The sequence below is a fragment of the Bactrocera dorsalis genome, chromosome 5 (genome assembly GCF_023373825.1).
Source record: "Bactrocera dorsalis isolate Fly_Bdor chromosome 5, ASM2337382v1, whole genome shotgun sequence".
In the NCBI taxonomy this organism is placed as follows: Eukaryota; Metazoa; Arthropoda; class Insecta; order Diptera; family Tephritidae; genus Bactrocera; species Bactrocera dorsalis.
Window position 1 is genome coordinate 24,642,611 of NC_064307.1, and position 22,507 is coordinate 24,665,117.

Sequence of the window (22,507 nt, forward strand, 5' to 3'; positions counted from 1 at the left end):
AACTTTGTCGGAAATGAAAGAAAAAATACGAAATCCGCCCACGCATATGCACAAGCAACAACTATTTAATAACGGTAGCACGAGTATTGCCGTCAAGCTTAAAATAAACTGCGCTCTCTCAGCGCTTGATCTTAGACTGCGCTCGTGCAAGGTGCAAAATGATAGTCTGCAGACTCTTGAATGAATCTACTTATGAGTATATATGTATGTATATGTATATATACAAATAAATGTAAATGTGTGCATTTATATGTGTACATACATATGTATTTATCTAAGTTTACCATATATACAAAGCGTGCATACAAATGTATGTATTTTTGTGCATTTCCATACTTAGTTGGGTGTAGAGTCTTCCTATCGTGCTCATCAACGGAACACCAACACACACATGTACACTCATATTTCCTTAAGTACCAGCTAATCTTTATACATACATACATACATAACATACTTAAGCACATACTTACGTACTTAAGTTTAGTTGCTCGAGCGCAATGGGTCACTAGAAGAGTTCGCCTTTTATTGGTGCTGTTGTTGTTTCTGTATGTTTGCCTGTGTCGCAGTCAAAAAGTTTGATAATGTAACCCTTATGGGGGTCATACATACATACAGACATACGAGTATGGAAAAAATAATGTCCTAAGACCTATTTTGTACAATTATTAAAATTTTTGGATATTCGGCTGCTGATGTTTTCTCAGAATTTTTAAGTCAGATCACTTCAGTGTGTCACAGATTAACCAACTAAGCACTACATTAATAATGAGATGCTTCTCAGGAGAGGCTCAGCGTGAAGCGGTCTGGTCTACGATGATCAATAAAGAAGCGTCAGCTTAATTCATCACGAGTCTACTTTAAATATGAAACAAAACACAAAAGTTTCCAGGAACTACTTTTGCTAATTATAGAAAATGCCATTGCTAATGCAATACGAAAGGTATTTTTTAAAAAAGAATAAAGAAAAAACAATAACTTCAACTGTACCGAAGCCTTAATATACTTTCCATATACAAAAATTTCTTATACGAACTTTGATCGATCAGTTAGTATAGGAGATGCTATTGTTAACCGATATCGGCTGTTCCGCCAAATGAGCGGCTTGTTAGTGAGAAAAGGACGGATGCAAAATTTTAGTGCGATTTCTTCTATCTACTCTTGAATAAAATAATTGGAGCCGCAGAACTAAATAGAGAAGGACCATCTTCTATAAGACTGTGCACCTACCCTTGAAATTGATACGATTGGCCTCAACAACCGCGCTGTTAATTCTGCTTTCAGCAGAATGGGTACGGAAGCAAAGCAAATGGGTCTGGCAGTGAACGAGGGCAAGACGAAATATCTCCTGTCATCAAACAAACAGTCGTCGCACTCGGGTACTGTTGACAGTCATCACTTCGAAGTCGAAGATAATTTCGTCTATCTACCAGTATTAACAGCAACCACAATGTCAGCCTCGAAATCCAACGCTGAATAACTCTTGCCAATAGGTGCTACTTCCGACTGAATAGGCAATAGAGAAATAAACTACTCTTTCGACGAACAAAGACCAAACTCTATAAGTCACTCATTATTCCCGTCCTGCTATATGGTGCGTAGGCATGGACGATGACAGCGCCTACGGTGGCTTGCTCATGTGCTCACAGCGAAAAGGAAGAACGACTGGCGTGCTGGTAAGGGATGTCTACGCCAACAAGAAGAAGAATATAAAAGGCGAAGAAAATTGTTACGATATTAAGTCAAATACCCACAAAAATGAAAATACTTAGACTATCGTCAAAGCAAGATTTGTAAAACCATCGATAGCATTTCTCACACAAAGGTGCGGCTCATAAGATTCATCAATTTGACAGCAGTGTAAACCACAGCTAATGTATAGGCGCCAAACTAATTATAATTATAAATTTAATGTGCAGTAATAATAATAATAATAATAAATAGTGAAATTAAGTGGGAGACATATGAGACGATCGTAAAATTCACACCTCGTCACAGAATGTTGGTCTAAACCCTGTCACAGTTTATCTTTTCAAATTTATTACAGTATTATTATTACAAAATATTGGAAAAGTTTGTAAAAACAGTTGAATTACGATCGTATTATGAAGTATGGCAGGAGCAGAGCTTAAAAGTGCTCAAATGCACTTACTTAGTTGTGATTCCCCCTAGTGAAATATTATCAGTTTATCAAAATTATGTCACGGGTGTCGTTCGATATCTCGATGATCTAAATATAGACCAATCTTATTGAACGATTTCAAAGAATTTGGTTTCCCCACAGTCTTTAATATAGCTACTCAGATCCGTAGAGACGTTATAGTATTGAGATATTTCTTCGCTTTTAGAAAAGGGATATAATTTCATTGGAGTAAGGTTGAATACAACTAACCTTTTCTTCATTTCAATCACTCTTAAGTTGGAGCTTATGATGGGCTTTTGTTGTTGTGTATATTCATGTTCATGACATTTTGTTAAATATAATTATAAGAACTGTATGTATAATTTCTAACCGAGTGATCTCATTTGGTTGATTATAACCATATTAGTATACGTCTTAATCCTTCAAATGACAATTGAGAGTACTTTTACTTCTTTTTATACCCTGTACAGGGTATATTTAGTTTGCCACGAAGTTTGTAACACCCAGAAGGAAGCGTCGGAGACCCTATAGAGTATATATATAAATGATCAGTATGTTGAGCTGAGTCGATTTAGCAATTGTCCGTCTGTCCGTCCGTCCGTCTGTCTGTATATATACGAACTAGTCCCTCAGTTTTTAAGATATCGTTTTGAAATTTTGCAAACGTCATTTTCTCTTCAAGAAGCTGCTCATTTGTCGGAACTGCCGATATCGGACCACTATAACATATAGCTGCCATACAAACTGAACGATCGGAATCAAGTTCTTGTATGGAAAACTTTTGCATTTGACAAGATATATTCACGAAATTTGGTATAGATTATTTTCTAAGGCAACAATGTAATATCCGAAGAAATTGTTCAGATCGGTTAACTATAGCATATAGCTGCCATACAAACTGAACGATCGAAATCAAGGGCTTGTATGGAAAACTTTCGCATTTGACGTGGTATCTTCACGAAATTTGACATAGATTACTGATTAAGGTAATAACATAATCTCCGAAAAAATTGTTCAGATCGGATTACTATAGCATACAGCTGCCATACAAACTGAACACATATGTATATAGTTACTAAAGGAAATGCACCTGTGAAGGGTATATTAGCTTCGGTGCAGCCGAAGTTAACGTTTTTTCTTGTTAAACCTATATTTAGTTTCATTGTTACTGCTTGACAGTTGCAGAGTTGCATTTTAGTTCATTTATGGTCACTAAAAACCTCACTGTTGTGACCAACTAGCCTTGTACCTTGGCCAAGTTCATATGCATGGTAAGACTCCTTCATTAACAACAATATGCTTACAAAATATCTTCAAAGATAAATATGCCTATATACATACATGTATATACATATACTGTATGTACATATATGTATCTGTAAGTATGTAAGTTTCTAGATACCAAAGTGTTATTGCCTTTTCGGACGCTATCTTCAATGTCAAGTTAGATACTGGCAAACATAAACTCATATACAAACATACTTACATTCTTACATACATACTTATGTATATATTTATTCAATAAAGAAGACGCTACCTTTCAAATACCAATTTAGTACGCACAATTTTTAATTATTTCCTAACTGATAAATATTTATCAGCATATTTTTGAATGCCATCGAACTACCGATGGTTGTATGTATGTATATATTATATACATATGTGGCAGTCTTCTTGGATAGTTACAGCCGGCTTTTTACATCATTATGCATTAAGATCATACATACAATCATACATACGAAGGTGTTCGTTATTTTCCAAGTTTATTTATCTATTTTGTTTTTTTTTTTGTCTTTGTTTTTGCCCTAGAAAATTAATGACTCGAATGTAAACTCTTTATTTTTTTTATTTAAACGTACCTAAATCATTCTACTTTCCCCTTATATTTAACATAGGATATTTAGATTTTTTACACTACATTTTTTGACTTCAAAGAAAAAACCCACAAGTTGGGAAATATTATATTATAATCAAAGAATTTTTTCACTAAATTTATTTTGTCACCTTCAAGCTCATCCCCATTAAATGTAATACGAGTACACTTATACCAACATTTTTCCAGTCCTCGAAACACTTTTCATAAGCACTTTTTGAGATGGACTTCAGCTCCTTCAGCGCGTTTCATTCCGATGATTGTTGATTTGTTTGCATGTCAAACTCATAAACCTATGTCTCATTGGCAGTTTTAATAGTCGCCATGAATATGGGATCCGAATTCGCACGATCAAGCACGTCCATATACACCTGTTTACGGTCCTTTTTTTGAAAAAGTTCAATTTTATCGGGACGAGTCGAGCAAGAACGCATTTTATACCCAAAATATGCACTAAAATTGTTCCAACAATCTCACGAGAGATGAGGAGCTCTCTTGCAATCTCTCTAACCTTGCCTGACGATCATCATATCTTTCACTTTTTTAATATTTTCATCAGTTTAAGAGGTCGAAAGTCGCCCAGAAGGAGACATGACGACATTGTACCACTCGTAAGATTGTGTAAGCCTTCTCCAATATTCGCAAGGAATCCGCACTACAAATTTAGTTAGAAATACAAAAATTGAGACAAATTTTTTGTTCGATATTTTTATCCATTGTAAAAATAACGGACACCCTAATATGTGCATACAAACATACAGTACGTATTTGTTCTGTTTTAAATGGACGATCGTCAGTAATAATTAAAAGATCAGTATATTTATCTTATTAATTAAATTAATTATTTAATTTTCATTAGTATTATACATGCATACATACAACTATTATAATCAATGCATAATTTTATGACCAAAACATTTGAGTCGTACACGTGTAGAATTACCTTCGATTTATCGACATGCGTATATTCAGTGAATATTATTCACACATATTCACTATTCCATAGAGGAAGTGAAATTGACGGGAGGTAACATACTTATACAAATCTTCTACGCCAATTACATAGTTTACATTAGTTCGACAAAGCTAAAATCTCTTTCTCATTCATATTTTGCTCCAGAATTTTATTTTTATTGACAGCTAACGTCGCCATTCCTCACTATTATTCTAGTCATCGTAAGTAGCTCCAAGATGTACATATATTGTTGAGCATCATACTCGTATACGGATGAAGTTTCATTTATTCATATCGTCTCGTGATTCACGTAAACACAGGATCCCCTTTTTAAATTAATTGCTAATTAATTCTCAATACACCTTAACGATTATATAATTTCAATTAACTAATTGTCCAAAGTAGTGTTTAATTAGCATACAAATGATGTAAAAGTTCCCATGCATCTCATGGATAGCAGTCATTTATTAATTGTGTTATTTCAATTAATTAAGTGTGAAAATAAAATTATCAACTTAATGGCTTCAGCCCTTTGATTTATTTAAACATTTTAAGTTGTCCCCAGTTAATGTTTAAAGGATTTTACTGCTTTGGCTTATGGCATTTTATACGTTTTCCTTTAATGGAGTTTTGTCGACGTGGTAATGGTGTGATTATGCCCATCTTAGAAACTTGTATCGTCGAAAGTATCTTGCCAAGGAATACACTCACATCCATATGCTATAAGCTGCTACTGGAGATCCGAACTATGACACTTAGTACAGGTGAGAGTAAAATTCGTTTAAAAAACTCAAAAAAGATAGACGATATAAAACGTATATCTCATACATCGGGGCAAACTATAGTAGTCCGTGTCTTCAAGCAAAGAATAAAAGTTATCTATTGACTTCTGCTTGTTGACTTCAAGTATTGTTAATGACGCTACGATTGATCTAATGTGCTAAAAAGCTTTAACTCCTATTATAATTACACACTTCTTTATTATGAATGGTGAGATATAGACCGAAGAGTCGATAAGATGGAGTCATGTGTAGAAGTGCACGCAAATGAGGAAAGTTCTTTGAGCGCCATTTAATTGGGAGTGGCCAGAAACGATTCTTTTACATATAGCTCAAGCAGCACACGACTTCCAGGCTTACAACATGTATCCTCTGCATAGCCAAAAAAACATCGGTTTTAAGACATCCTACAAGTGAGAAGGCAAAACATCGCTTTCTAGGGTTATGTGCTGAGTTGAGTCAGGCCACGTAAAACAACCACAATAAAAAGAAAAAAACAGTCTCGAATGAGATTTGCGGCTATAACCGCGTAAGCGGTGTCTACGTCATTAAAGAAGAAGAAGCAGAAGATATATGTAGATCGAATAAGCTTGTATCCTCTTCTTGAAAATACTTGTTTATCTCGAATCCTTTACTTGGGTTACAAAAGTCGTCAGTCATAGTAAATTTGAATAATCGTTTGTGACTTTTGCACTCAACAATAAAAAGACTAGATAATTTTCCAGTAAAAACTGACGATTTCTGACTACTACGGGAACGTAGTAATTATGCATAACTGTCTCTATGTATTACTGTACTTGTATAATAGTATATTGTAAAGGTAAAGGCGCCGAGTTTCTAAACTTGAGTAATCTATTCTAAAATTATCACACTCAATTTGTCTTAGCAGCCTTGTGTTTAAATTTTCCATATGTCTAGTATATAATATATACATATGTAGATATACATATAAGTATATTATATCCTTAATGGCGTATTGCACGTGAGTGGTCATATTTGCACTGAATGCATGCCCTTGGCACATTTCGCATAGGATCCATACACACATTTGTAAATACATATATACAAATAGATAATATATCTGGTATATGATATCCGCGCGACAATTGATCGTGGCGATTACATATATCTACTATAAAATGGGTTAATGCACCACCACGATGGTCGCTAAGCAGTTAAAAGCTTAAGTTGCTGGCAAAAATTATTGGTATGATGAATGATGACGGAATGTCTCAAATGCCGGCAAAGTCCGCGTGACAAGCGTGTAGCTTTCTTCATAGCGTCGGCTGACGCATGCCACATGTCAGCGCGTAAATTAAAACGAAGGGTTTCACACATTTACCATATTTTCATATACAATACGAGTGTGTGTGTGCATAATATAATAGGTAAATAATACTCGTAAATATATAGCCATAATAAACGGTTTAATGGACAGAGTGAAAAAGTTAAGAGTGCAAGCAACATGATATTTCCTTATAGCTTGTAAAATTACTTGCAATTAGTTTATTCAAATATCATATTACTGAACTTAAGTACACAGTGAGTTGAAGTGGAGTGCTAAGTTGAAGTGGCTGCAGTTCTTTGGAGACACGGCATTTTTCGTTAGTTGATTTGGTGTTTAAAGTCTGGAGGTAAACAAAAACTTAATTTTTTTATGACTATTTACTCTAACCATTGCTCGTGAGAAAGAATCTATCACTTTCTTTAAGTTTGAAAATATCTCCGCAGTTTCAAGCCTTCTTTATTCCTACTGGGTAACTTTTACGCGCCAAATCACACACGAGTAGCCGTATTGGGTTTAATGGGCTACCAATTTTAGGCAAAGCTATCGGAAACGATTTTAAACTTTACATTGTTGATTTGTAAAAGCCTTACTCACAGATATCTTCGTGATGCATAAAAAAAAATAAAATATGTAGTATGTACATATGTATATACTATAGCAAGGTGTACAAATGGACGAATATGGTAATTACCGGACAACAAGCTTCTGATTCTTGCAATAGTCTGACAAAATTTTCGACACTTTCTAATGCTTCTTTCGATTATCGTGGCCTTTATCAGAGTATATCTAAATGAATTTCAGATGAAGCTTAAAAAATTTTGAAGTTTTGTGGTTTTTGGAACTGCGGAAAAAAGTTAAAAAAATCTCATCTGTTTACTATCGGCTCTAATAAGTTGATATACTTCATTCTATTCCATTTATAAAAAATCGATTTGGTTGTTGGCTTTTCGCTCCGGAGACAGGCAGGTAGCTTGATAAATTTTCCTATACTGGAATCTAGTACTACAGATAACCATATTTCGGGCCCCAGGACTCGGCGACTGCGTCTATCTTCCACCACGAATCCTGCACAGATTTTGTGCCACTGTAGTAATACCACTAGGATCTACTGATCACAGTCCTTGTCCGGCCCCAGCACTTCTTGGACGGTGGGGATGTCAGCCTATACTCTTACGAGAACATCAATCAGCTGGGCAGCGGCACCTTCTCAATTCAGGGACCGGACATTCCAGGTGCATGCCCTTAAATCGTAATCGTGAAAGGGTGGTATCTCATTTGATGCCGTTTTCTATTTTCGCCTTCTCACTTTAGTTCGCCTTCAAACGGATGTTTTTTGGCTACCCAGAGGATACTTGGTCTAAGACCGAAAGTCGTGAGTTGCTTGAGCCATATGTAAAAGAATCGTTTCTGTCCACTCCCAAGTGAATGGCGCTCAGAGAACTTTCCTCACTTGCTTGAACTTCTACACATGACTCCATCTTCCATCATATACTTCATGCTTTATTTTTCAGAAGGTTTAAAAAAGTTGGAACATAACTGTAAATTGACCAAAGAGGCGAAATAAATCTCAATTTTTTCCAAAATTTCGTTTTTCTTTTGTACGCTAAGTACCTATCGAACCGTCCTCTTATGTACTATGTATAGAACATAGCTTTGTGTACATTGCATTTCGATTACCGCATTTAACTGTCCATTGTTTACTTTCCGGTCTGGAAAATTTATAGAATCGTTTAATTTATCTATTTTCCATTTTTTAATTTTTTTTCTGTAGAAATAGAATCGTTTTCGAAAATGTAAATACTTCGTTATATGGATTTTATCCCTCCAAATTCTGCTTTGTGCCTCTTTTTATTCGAGCTTAATTATTTTCTTTGGATAATATTGTTGGAAACATGTTGACCAGATATAAAGGTGATTTTTAAGAGCTTGATAACTTTTTTAAAAAAAAAAACGCAAAAATTTGCAAAATCTCATCGGTTTCTTTATTTGAAACGTAGATTGGTTCATGACATTTACTTTCTTGAAGATAATTCATTTAAACTGCTATGTTGACCGCGGCTGCGTCTTAGGTGGTCCATTCGGAAAGTCCAATTTTGGGCAACTTTTTCGAGCATTTCGGCCGGACTCCAGCCCGAATTTCTTCGGGAAAATGTTGTCTTCCAAAAGCTGGAATAGTTGCTGGCTTATTTCTGTAGACTTTCTAGACTTGACGTAGCCCCACAAACCGGAATAGTCTAAAGGCGTTAAATCGCATGTATCTTGGTGGCCACTTACGGGTCCATTTCTTGAGATGAATTGTTGTCCGAAGTTTTCCCTCAAAATGGCGCATAGAACTTTCCTCACTGTGTGGCATTTGTAGCGCCATCCTTGGTTGAAACCACATGTCAAACCAAGTTCAGTTCTTCCATTTTTTGGCACAAAAAGTTTGTTAGCATCGAACGATAGCGAATCGCCATTCACCGTAACGTTGCGTCCAACAGCATCTTTGAAAAATACGGTCATGATTCCACCAGCGTACAACCACACCAAACAGTGCATTTTTTCGGGATGCATGGGCAGTTCTTGAACGGCTCCTCTGGTTGCTCTTCACCCCAAATGCGGCAATTTTGCTTATTTACGTAGCCATTCAACCAGAAATGAGCCTCATCGCTGAACACAATTTGTCCGAAAAAAAAAAACCGAACACTGATTTTGGTACTAAACTGCAATGTTTTGCCAGCGTTGCTCGTTAGTAAGTCTATTCATGATGAAAATGTCAAGCATATGAGCATCTTTCTCTTTGACACCAGTTCTGAAATCCCACGTGATCTGTCAAATACTTAATGCATGAAATATCCTAAACCTCAAAAAAATGTTGACCCGTTACATGTTGGACAATGAAAGTGCACTTCCACTTCTATTCATTAATTGTACTCGTATGTAAATATCAATATACCTGTGTCAATACGGATAAAGCAAGCGCTCGTGTTTGTAAATGAAAAACAACAAAAAGCTTGTCAACACAAACTTATAGCTAAAATACTTTATTGCACAATGCATATTTCAAGTAAAATTGTGACTCGAGAAAAAATAGCAACAAAAAAACTTGGTGTTCCGGTTTTTCGTATATTTTTCCGCATTTGTACCCGTTGTCATACTAACTGGTATGAATTGGTTATATTATAGTTATGAATTTTTAATTTACTTATGCAACTAACAGTAAAATAGTTGTTAGATTTTTGCTCATCTGTAAGTGTCGACGAATTGAATTTCAGAGAACCTTAACTCATTTTTGTAAGTAACTCCCACTGTGCCTGTAAAAGTATGAAATTGTTGTTAACAAAACCCATTTCGGGTATATAAATCTCGTTTTTATGAAGTATTATTGTTACACCCACAAGCCGGTATTGTTCAAAAACCTAAAAAGTGCGATAATTTAGTAATTAGTAAATCAATTATAAGGGAACGTAAACTCAATTACTATGAGAGCCATAACTGTCTAACTATTAAACTTCTTCATTATTGGCGTAGACACCGCTTACACGGTTATAGCCGAGTTTACAACAGCGCGCCAGTCATTCTTCCTTTACGCTGTTTGCCGCCAATTGGAGATTCCAAGATTAGCCAGGTTTTTTTTCACCTTGTCTTTCCAACGGAGTGGAGGGTTTCCTCTTCTTTTGCTTCCCTCGGCGGGTACTGCATTGAATACTCTCAGAACCTTTCTTTCGAAAACTTGTAAGGCCGACTCATCAGGTGTTTTTATCATTCTCTGCACCATGTAACATGACGGGAAAGATGAGTGTCTTGTAGAGTTTGGTCTTTGTTCGTCGAGAGAGAGCTTTACTTTTCAACTGTCTACTCAGTCCAAAGTAGCACCTGTTGGAAAAAGTTGTTTGTATTGACTCAGAAACCTACGAGTCTTTTGAGTGCTATAATAAACAATTGTATTAAAATACGTGAAAATGTAGGTTTTTTGTCAGTACCGGTCAAATTTGATCAGAAGATAGTAAGATTGACTACATAACTGGATTTTAGCGAGTTCGAAAAAAATATTGCTAAACGAGCAACAGGAAAAGACGAAGCTTTTATGCTATGATAGTTCCCAACTCCATTATGAAACGAGCATTAGACATGCTGAAAAAGAAACAGGAGTACATATATTGGACGAACTAGTCTCAGCGACTTCATTAGCCCAGCCCTGGCTGGTGCTTCTCTGCTCACATAGTGTATGTTCAAGGGAAGCGTGTGATGGGAGTTTTTCTGACTCGCGGTAGGAGGGGACGGAGAGCTTTTTTTTTACTGTTGGATCAAAGCTTTCGGGTAAGGTTAGTGGAGAAGTACACTGTCGGAAACTTTCTAGCAACCCCAGTTTTCAGGCACTAGTGGCTGCCATAAAGGTAGTATTAGATCTACTGCCCCAGATCGTATCCTCCTTCAGAGTGGCGACTATTTATTCCGATATTAGGAAAGCAATATTAGGCATGAGTTCGGTGACTGTGAGCTCATGACTAGTGAAAGGATGTCTAGACTCCTAATTGCTAGCACCGCGTTGTTTTATGATTATACTGTTTTGGGTGCCTGGCCACAGCAGTATTGCAGGCAACAGTAAGGCTGATAAATTTGCGACGATAGTTACTTCAGCCTCAATACCAGTATACAATATGAGAATGATTACGAGGCCCGTTGGCCTATTGTGGTTCACTACTGGACTGTTTGGTCTCGGGCCAAATCAGCAAACGCGGATCGGCTACCAGCAGCAGTGCAATCGCAAGAATTCTGACCCCGGGTAAATCGTAAGAGATTTAGGTAACTCTTCGCTAACAGCAAGGTCCGGTGGAATCATCAATCCATATTTCTTTAAAAATGATACCGGTGAGGACGTAACCGTCAATAGCGACCACTATCACGCCACCCACACATTGCATCAATCAATGGATTTATTGCGAGAACATCTTGGTGAGCAGATAATTTCATTCATTTCATTTTGATTAGCCACCAAGATCTAATGATATCACACCGATAAGCTTTTTCTCATGGGGATATATAAAGTTTAAAGTCCAAGCGGACAATGCCGCTTCCATTCAGGCCTTGGAGCAAAATATCACGCATGTCATTCGCCAGTTACCAGTTACCAGTCGAAAAGCTCGAACGAGTCATCGAAAATTGGAATCAACGGATGGCCAACTAAGACGTAGCCGCGGCCAAAGAATGTTCTTTCAAATGATATTAAAAATTTCCCATTTTATTTGAAGTTTCTGTGTGTTTTCTTTTAAAAAGTAGTGAACCTCGAAACCCTTAGTTTGGTTATTTTTGGGACACACCGTATTTTTTCCATATTTTTTCAGCGTTGGACTCAACATCCAGAGAGTTTAGAGAATTTCCTTCTGAATTGTCGTCTAAGTAATCAATCGTTTTGCAGCTTAGCGTATTTTCAGATCCAATTTTATAAAAATTTGGTCTCCACCAGCATATCTCTAAAATATCAAACTTAATCAGCGCCAAACTTAATAGTCTAGTGGGTCAAGTGCATGGCGTTGGTTGTAAACCCGGTTGGTAATTTGTCTCGCTCATTAAAAAACGGCTCATAAAAACCCATCAACAGCTCATTGAGTTTATTAGCGGAAAATTGTGGAAGTATTCATAATATGGGTGGAAGCTCTACTGAAACTTTAATGTGTTATTGTTGATATTACGAACTCATTGTATGTACATATGTATATGTATGTATATGAAAAACCAAAGTGTAAGCACGGCTTAGTGAAGTTAAATAATTTTTAAGTATTTTTTGTTTTCTTTTTTATTGCTTTTGTTTTTCTAAGTAACACAAATGAAACGTGATAATGCAAAATATAAGACAAACCCAACTATTCAATTATTCATGTTCAACGGCAAATAGTTGTAAGTTAAAAACGTGAGTGCATTGGCGCTTCAATGCATTTTTAAATGATGATGAGGGTTTTAAGTATATATATACATTCCTATAAACATGACTAAATATTTATATAAGTCAATATTTCTCCGTTACCATTGTACAACGTACATACATTTTATATGATTTTTTTATACATGTACATCTGTATAGTATGTTCCATATCTGTATTTTATTTAATCTTTTTCATTTCCCTTTACTTGCAGACAAATTGAAATACCGTTAACATTTAAGCCATTAAGTAGCTAAAATTTACTTTTAAGGAAAATATGTCTGATCAGTCATCCATCGAAATGAGTTCAGTCGATCGTCCGGTAAATCGCTTTCAGGTGAATCCTGTGAATCACAAAGTGAACAGTGAAACAGTGAAATTGGAAGTGCCACAAGAGGTCTATCGTCGTTTACTCAATAGTGATGGTGAGCCATTGGAGGATGATACTTTCAATGAGGACGCTACAGAAATTTTAAATAAACAGAATTTACAACGAACACAAAGGTAAGTTTTTTGTTAGACATTTAAAGTACAGTAGCACTTTGGTATACAAATTTTCGTAAGACCGTTTAGTCGACTAGATTGGTTCTAAGACTTTGACTAACTAGTGTTTCGCAGGTCCTCAAGTTATACCCGAGTATTCTTTTGCCTTCGTGGCATAATCTGTAATCTCGGTAGCCTTATTCTGCACCATTAAGCGGTTATATCCATTTGCAAATAGTAAAAACACGGTTTTTCTTGAAATATTTTAAGAGACATATTATTTAAAAGAAAAAAAATAAAATAGTGTACATTTACCGACTTTAATGTGCTTTAATAATCGCTTATTAATTTCGGAATAAAATTGGAATACCTTAAAACCATGGTGTTATATGCGAATAGGCAGATGCTTGGCACAACATGGGGGCTCTCTCATGCACTGGTGCTACACAACTATCGTTAGACCAATTCTGCTCGACGGTGCAGTAATATGGTAGACAGGCGTACGGAAAACCACCTACCGGAAGCCAATGGAAAAGGATAAGAGCCTCGCTACGCTGTGCATAACGGGAGTTTTAAGAACAACTCCAACGGCGGCTCTTGAACTGGTACTGAGTCTGCCACCTAGAGACCTCTTCGGGGGGCGACTATCGGCTGCAGGAGACTTTATACATAAAACCTTCGGGCATAAATCCGTGGGTAACGGCGGTTGGGCAAACACCGACTATATGACCCCACTTTTCAACTGAGAAAGAAGGTTCAAAGTAAACATAGAAAAATACAGTCAAGCAGCATATCGGCCAGAAGTGTCTTGGGAAGCAGAGCAGCCGTGGAAACTGTTACCAGAAGTAAGCAATTTCACTTCTACTGGGTGCCAGGTCATAAAGGCATCGAAGGAAATAAAAGAGTGTACGAGATAGCCAAGAATGGTGTACGGCTAATATCCGAAAACGTCTATACGTCTATACGACGACAGAAGCATGGAAAAGAAAATCAAAACCCCATGGAAAGAGCTACCTGGATGCAAAACTGCGAAAGTCATGTACAAAAAACGGTGGATCGAAAGTACACAAAATTCTTATTGGCACTGCATAGAAGAGACTGTAGGAAATGTCTAGAGTAGGGCACCAGGGAAACAATGGAGCATCTCTTGTACACTTGTCCCCATTGACAAGATTATGCTTTAAGTATCTGGGTTTCCACGGCATAATACAGTGGAGGAGGTATTGATAGTGAGGCCACAGAGTCTGTTAAGATTCGCGTCAAGCACAGGCATCCTAAATGATGCCTACTCCTCTTGGACTTAGAAACTGAACTCCATCTGGTATCGCTAAGGACCAAAACTGTTCTATGCGTGGCTTATTGGCCTACCAAATTAACCTAGCCTAACTTATATTTTCACGAGAGTGTAATCTACATAGCCGCAATGGACCCGTTTTTAAATGTGGTCTCCATTCCTTAACATTTCTTAACAATATTTGGGGAGTATACTAAGTAGATACAGTAAAAACATGAAAAACGTATGATCCTTGTATCTTACAGACCTTATCCTCCAGTTTGCATAGCATTCTATAGCAACGAATTGACGAAGAGAATCAAGTGAGTTTACGAAATTTCCCTATATGTCGCAGAGGTTTGGCACTCATCTTAATGCCAAGTCACGAGGTTAAGCTTACACCAAGAATTTTTAACGAACTTGGAACTAAAAATCTCATTATAGATTACCCTGATGATTATTTCATTGTTTGTTTGGTTATATGGGGCCATACTTATCATTTCTTAAAAAATTTTAACGAAAATATGAATCGTCATTTTACATAAAGAATCGAAAAAGCTGTGATTAGTCAACCTTTCAAGTTTTTTAAGGTTTTGCAAGGCAGTGAGGCACGGTAGGTGTATAACAGAAAAACGTAAAAGCAATTTAAAGTGGCTACAAAAGACCCACGGACCCGAGTTGTTTTTCTAAAGTTTTTGGCCGAGTACCAGAACGAAGGATAATCCCTAGTTATTTGACGTCATCGGGGTATTTGAATAATATTATTCAAAGAACAGTCATACTAAGCTGAAACTAGTACAAATCCTAACTGAATAATACTTATAAACTTTAAAAAATATATAATATATTATATATCAGTAATAAATATAATATAATAAATATCTTGATTTTCACCCAAAGTCTAATTATTTTCCCCAAAATAGGCAGTCTATCAAAAGCAGTTTTCGTGATAAAGACAAGCCCTCGAGATTCAAGGATTCACAATCGCAAACAACGCGATTTCAAGTCGCGCCACCAAATGAAGACGACTCTGACGACTCCAGTGGCAGCAAGGAGGATCGTGAGTTATTGGACAATGAATATGACACGAAGTATGGCAAAAGTTTTCGGTGAGTTTAAATCTATATAATTGAATCTATATTTGATAGAAGTATATATAATATTTGCATTTTCTTGCAGACACTTCACACGCGAAGCTTTGCCTCGTTTGGATAACTACCGGAACATCATGTCCATACAAGCCGCCTATCGGCCCACACTTGATGAATTGCACAACGCAACGCTTACCGGAAAGGTAAATTTTCGAATTCGAAATAATTCGCACTAAAATATCCACAGTTTAGTGATGCGCTAGCATACTTTATAACTTACATAAGCACCTAATTGAATTCCTCTATAATTGTGTGCATCTTTTGAAACGCTCGATAGTCTTCTTATATTCTTATTGTTGTTGCTGCTCTTTTACTATTTCTAATTGGTTTAGTGGGTTCAAAATTGTTGCATTTCTCACTGTAACCCCTGTAATTCAATTATATGACAAATAAGACTCCCTGGACATATCTTCGTATATACAGTTATGCATATATATGTGGCAGAAATATACTATGTGCATTTACATTCCGTTGCCGATGCCGTGCGATTGAATATGAACTGGGGCAATTACGCCCAGCACAAAAGCCACTCATAATTTAATTAAGACCAATTTTTAATTGATGCGTCATTTAGTGAATTTCAATGCGCCATTTTGGCCTTTGGGCGAATGCTTTTCAAATGCTAAGACAAATCAAAAGCTCTAATGTGATCAGTAGCTGTTTGCATATGTAAAGGGTGTTTTTTAGAGTTATAGAGCTTTTTGTACCCTGAACAGGGTATATTGGGGTTTGCTACGAACTTTGTAACATCCAGAAGGAAACGCCGGGATCCTATGTTTGGTTAGGTTAGATGCCTGATCGAAGATCGCACGTGGATCGCTATAGGATAGGTAGTCCTTTGTGAAGCCATAGAAAAGAAGAACCCTGCATTTTAGCAAAACTTCTAGTAGTCAATACAAATTTGCACACGCGTTTAATTTACACTCCCACCAGTTCGGTGGGATGTCTGAAGGTATGCACTCCCAAGTTCTTAAGTCTTCCAAACGCGGGACAGTCAAGAAGGAAGTGTTGAGTTGTTTCCACCTCATCTTCTTCCATACAGCTTCTGCAAATGGCATCTGCTAAAATTTCCAACCTTACAGCATGGACGCCAATAGGGCAATGGCCTGTTAAAAGCCCCACAACTAGGGAGAGGCTAGCCTTACTGAGGGCAAAGAGATCACTAGATCTCCTGAAATCGATCTTGGGCCAAAAGGCTTTTGCGACAGTGCATGTACCGATGGTGGCCCAGCGCTGGCCAGCTTCCGCGAAGGCAAGCTATCTAGATCAGAAGAGGATACAGGAACACTGACCCGCTCTTATTCTATCCATAGCGGTTCTAAGATGCCGTTCCTTGCTAGCTCATCGGCGATTTCCTGCGATTCAGCTTTGGCCCGGCATCCATACCAGTCTTATCACAAATACACTCAATGCTTCTGATAGCGAGTTTAAGCACTCTTCGACTAACCCTGAATGCACTGTAAATGAGTTCCAGGATAGTATCGCCGCTCTTCTACATAAGTGAATGGTCACTTTTTTGAAGGAGGCTGGCTGGAGCAGCAGATCTACTGCTACCTTAACCCTATGAAATATAAAAATATAAATGATCGGCGTGGCGGGTTGTCTGTATATACGCGAATTAGTCTTGCTCAGACTGCTGATTGATTGGTCAACTTTTTTATTTGTGAAGGGTATTATAGCTTCCGTGCAGTCGAAATTATCGGTTTTTCTTCACGCGTCTAAACACGCCCTATATATTTACTTCCCACTATATAAAGAATGATAAAACATTTTAAGTAAACATATTTCTATTATTAATTCAAACATTAAATTATTTCTAAAATTTAGTTAATTAATGCATATTTCATCTCACAGAGTGCCAGCTTAAATCGCAATCAGGATCCGGAAGCGGGCAATATGAATGGTGCGCTTAAATTCGGTTGGATAAAGGGCGTTTTAGTCCGTTGTCTACTCAACATTTGGGGTGTTATGCTCTTTTTGCGCCTCAGCTGGGTCGTGGGCCAAGCTGGTGTAATAGAGGGCTTCATTTTAATTTTGACGACCACAGTGGTTACCTGTGTAACGTCGTTATCAATGTCGGCGATTAGTACAAATGGGGTTATCAAAGGGGGTAAGTGAGAGTTTATGGAGATACTTGAAATATGTGTTAGGGTGTCTGAAGGGAAAAATTATTTTTTTCTATTGAATATATGATTTATAAAAAAAAGGTTATAGGGTTGCCACATTTGGAAATTTTTACTTTTAAATAAAATATAGCCGAAAAATTACTACTGATTGACGAAGTTAAGATGACTTACAATTTCTAATTGATATTTTAAAATAATATTTTGAAAGTGTTGCCACCTGTTTAAAAAATTTAATTCTACAAAAATTAAAAAATAAACGAATTATTATAATATGAGTATAACAACAAGGAGATTTGAAGGACAATTATTTTTGCGTTGCCACCTGATTCCTATTATCTTTTTTATTATTTGATAAAAATAAGTTCAATAGTACATTATTGGTATCAAGCTAAATAGGTTTAAGAAAAAATTTTCTAAAAAATATATTTTATAAAATTGCCAAATGTTAAAAAAAAATTAGTAAACTAGGTTGTATCATAATAAAATGCGGTATCTAAGAGATGTCATACAGCTGCCTGTTGTAAGTAAAAAAATATTGACCTGTTTTAAATATTTTTTAAAAACCATGTTAAAGGGTTGCCACATTTGAAAAATTTTAAATAAAAATAACATATGTATATCCCAAAAAATTACGACTTATCGCCAATAAGTTAAGCCGGTTTAAAATTAATAATATTTTGGTAGTGTTGCCACCTGTTTAAAAAATTTAATTCTACAAAAATTAAAAGATAAACGAATTATTACAATATGAGTACAAAAACAACGATATTTGAAGGAAAAATATTTTTGCGTTGCCACCTGTTTGCTATTAATTATTTTATTGTTTGATAACATAAATTCAATAGTACATTATTGGCATCAAGTTAAGTAGGTTTAAGAAAGATTACATTAACAAATATTTTTATAAGAATTGCCAGATGTTAAAAAATTAGTAAACAAAATTATGTATATTATAACGTACATATGTATGTATGTATTAAGTAAGTATATATTAATTCCTCCAATTATTCTCAGGTGGGACATATTATATGATATCCCGTTCACTGGGTCCGGAATTTGGCGGTTCCATTGGTCTTATCTTTTCGCTGGCGAATGCCGTGGCCTGTGCCATGTACGTGGTGGGCTTCTGTGAATCTATGTTAGATCTGTTGCGCAGTTTTGGTCTCAGCATTGTTGATGGCGGTATTCAAGATGTGCGCATCATTGGTTGCATAACCATAACCATACTACTTGTTATTGTTGTCGTTGGTATGGAATGGGAGGCAAAGGTGAGAATTGTTGACAATATTATTCTAAGCTTATACCGTAATGATATTTTGTATTTTTAAATTACTTCAGGCACAACTTGGTTTACTGGTCATATTGTTGGTAGCTATAGGCGATTTCCTAATCGGTTCGTTGATTGGCCCTAAGAGTGACGTTGAAAAGGCTGAGGGTTTTGTTGGCTATAACTGTGAGTGTAAAGTTTTGTTATTTTTGTAAGAATTATTCTTCATTGTTTTTGTCGTTTAGTTACAATCTTCAAAGAAAATCTTCTTCCCGATTATCGAAAGGAAGATGGCGTGCAACATGATTTCTTCTCTGTCATTGCTATTTTCTTCCCGGCAGCTACGGGCATCTTGGCTGGTGCTAATATATCTGGTGATTTAAAGGTAAGTTTATCTTTGTTTAATTCTTTATGAGTAGTTAGTACGTTAATAATAGGATGGTTTTTGAAGAAATGAATTAGTGAGTTGCCATATTTTGAAAATTTATAATCAAAAAAATATATATGTACATACATACATATATAGCTAAAAAAAATAGAAATTTAATAAGTTTAAGTCGCTTTATAGTTGAAAATTGTTTTAAAGGGTTGCCACATGTTTTAAAAATTAAATTCAATTTATAATATAAGCGAGTTATGACGAAATGAGTATATGTAAAACTAAAGAGGTTTAAGGAGTCAGATAAAGCTTCGATATGAGCTGCCACCTGTTTACATTTTTATATATTGTACATATACTAATTGTTAAAATAAATGAAAATGGCATTACCGACATCAAAAGATACATGTTTAATTAAGATTTATGTCTAATATATATTTTTAACGTTGCCATATTTTTAATAAAATTATAAGCAAACTTAATTTTTATTAAACCACTTTGACGATTAAGTTCTCATCGGCAACATTTTTTAAGAACCGATAATTCCAATTTTTTTTTCTGGATGACATGGCATTTCTTGAATCTCTTCAGATTGCTCTTCGTCCCAAAAGAACCTCTACTTGGATCACCGTCGGAATATTTTCATAATGAACTAGCTTAAAATCCAAAATTCAAGTTCGACAACATTTTTTTAATATTGATAATTTATATTATTGTTGTTGTTGTTATTGTAATATTATTTTTATTTTATTTTACTTATTTTTTAATTTAATTTTGTATTTTATTTTTTTATTTTAATTTTTTTTTATTTATTTTTATTTAGGACCCACAAAAATCAATACCAAAGGGAACTCTCTTGGCCATTTTAATTTCAACCGCAACTTATCTCTTAATGGTACTCGTTTGTGCTGCCACAGTGGCAAGAGATGCCACCGGATATTTGGGTGACATGGCAAATGGCTCGTTTGCGTTTTTGAACTGCACACCAGGTTAGTGCAAAATTAAATTAGGGAAATTTAAAATTTTTTATATTCGAATATTTTCAAACCTGTTTCAATATGTTCAATATTTTTTTAATATTTTCAATACTTTTTCATTATGTTCAATATTTTTTTAATATTTTCAATACTTTTTTAATATTTTTTACTATTGCATTAATTCCAGGTGAATGCAATTACGGTTTACAGAACTCATTTCAAGTTATTGAACTTGTTTCCGGCTTTGGACCACTTATCTATGCCGGCTGTTTTGCGGCAGCCATTTCATCCGCCTTGGCCAGTTTGGTCTCAGCCCCAAAAGTATTCCAGGTAAACTGTGAACATCTTATATAATTCTCATATGCCAATAGTTTAATTTGAGTTATGTCATTCTATGTAGGCGCTGTGCAAAGATGAGCTCTATCCGAAAATCGCGTGGTTCGCCAAAGGATATGGCAAAAACAATGAACCCTTCCGTGGCTATGTGCTGACATTTATCATAGCTGTTGCGTAAGTCTTATTTTCGTTTTATTAATGTTTATTATAATAATATTTTTAAAATATTTATATGATTCTCTGGTTCGTTTCTCACCGTACAGTTTCATTTTAATCGGCGAACTCAACTTGATCGCGCCGCTCATTTCGAACTTCTTCCTTGGCGCCTATACGCTCATCAATTTCAGCACTTTTCACGCCAGCTTAGCTAAACCGGTTGGCTGGCGTCCAACTTTTAAGGTACTCACATACATATTTTCTCCAAATATTAAAACTCCAAATTAATGCTATACTCTTTTCGACTCTTTCTCCCTTCAGTACTACAATATGTGGCTCAGTTTAATAGGTTCAATACTCTGTGTGGCCGTTATGTTCCTTATCTCATGGGTAACGGCACTCATCACTTTCGCCGCTGTATTGGCGCTATACTTAATCGTCGCGTATCGCAAACCCGATGTTAATTGGGGCTCCACAACACAAGCGCAGACCTATAAGAATGCGCTGATGTCAGTGCAGCAGCTCAATAATGTTGAGGAACATGTGAAGAACTACAGACCACAGGTAAAATAAAGTTACAGTTATGTAGTTGGATGATTAATGCTAACTTTTTATAAACCACTAGATCTTAGTGCTGTCGGGTTTGCCGAATACACGACCCGTACTTGTGGACTTCGCTTATATGTTGACGAAGAATCTGTCGCTACTCGTTTGTGGACATGTGCTGCGTGGTACGAGCTCTCAGCGTTATAGAAATTACTTACAAGACCGCGCCACAACATGGTTCCGTAAACATCATATCAAGGGCTTCTATTCACTCGTGGATGGCGAAGATTTGGAGGCAGGTGCGCGTGCTTTAATGCAGGTGAGTGCCAAAAATGCTTGAAAGTTCTCAGTTTTGGAGGTTGTGTCAGTCTAGAGCCCTCAAAAGAGGGTTAACTTTGGCAATTTAGTCTGGGAGTATGGGAAAGGAAACGAATTTCTTTCTTCCAAGCTGAGACAATTTGGGACGAAGGTGTTTGTAGGAGCTCGTGGTGTCTGAAATCAAATAAGAGACTACGTCTTAATCTACATAAGACTTGGAAGTACAGTTTTATGTTTTTGGTGGATTTTTGCGTTAGTCTCCGAGTACTGCCATCGGAAAACAAGGTCATTGAAAAATGCAGTTTCGAAAAAATCGAGTTAAAAATTTGTGTGCTAGTGTTAACTATGCCTAAAAATGTCTAATCACTTTTTCAACTTTTAAGTTCGAACAAAGAATTGAGGGTCACCCATCAAACCTAACCTAACTAAGCCAAAAGCTTCGACCCTACCATGGATTGTACAAGCAAAAAACTAGCTTTTCGGTTTTCTACCAATTGAATAATGATTTTAGGACCCAAAAAAAATTGATTTTTTGTTATCCTTAGACTGACCTAATCCCC

General features: G+C 36.1%; 1 protein-coding gene across 2 annotated transcripts in view; it reads left to right on the forward strand.

Annotated features, from left to right (window-relative positions):
- The window catches only part of LOC105224893 (bumetanide-sensitive sodium-(potassium)-chloride cotransporter), a 35,067-nt gene that overhangs the window by 6,901 nt on the left and 5,659 nt on the right, over positions 1 to 22,507 (forward strand). For both annotated transcript variants that reach the window (XM_049458249.1, XM_049458250.1), the window contains exons 2-14: positions 13,150 to 13,439; positions 15,615 to 15,800; positions 15,871 to 15,985; positions 17,697 to 17,952; positions 18,983 to 19,236; positions 19,307 to 19,421; positions 19,481 to 19,620; positions 20,438 to 20,603; positions 20,779 to 20,921; positions 20,992 to 21,101; positions 21,191 to 21,326; positions 21,405 to 21,647; positions 21,709 to 21,948. In XM_049458249.1, coding sequence (XP_049314206.1) covers positions 13,213 to 13,439; positions 15,615 to 15,800; positions 15,871 to 15,985; positions 17,697 to 17,952; positions 18,983 to 19,236; positions 19,307 to 19,421; positions 19,481 to 19,620; positions 20,438 to 20,603; positions 20,779 to 20,921; positions 20,992 to 21,101; positions 21,191 to 21,326; positions 21,405 to 21,647; positions 21,709 to 21,948 — 2,331 coding nt within the window. In that variant the 5' untranslated portion in view covers positions 13,150 to 13,212. The remainder of the gene's footprint in view (positions 1 to 13,149; positions 13,440 to 15,614; positions 15,801 to 15,870; positions 15,986 to 17,696; positions 17,953 to 18,982; positions 19,237 to 19,306; positions 19,422 to 19,480; positions 19,621 to 20,437; positions 20,604 to 20,778; positions 20,922 to 20,991; positions 21,102 to 21,190; positions 21,327 to 21,404; positions 21,648 to 21,708; positions 21,949 to 22,507) is intronic.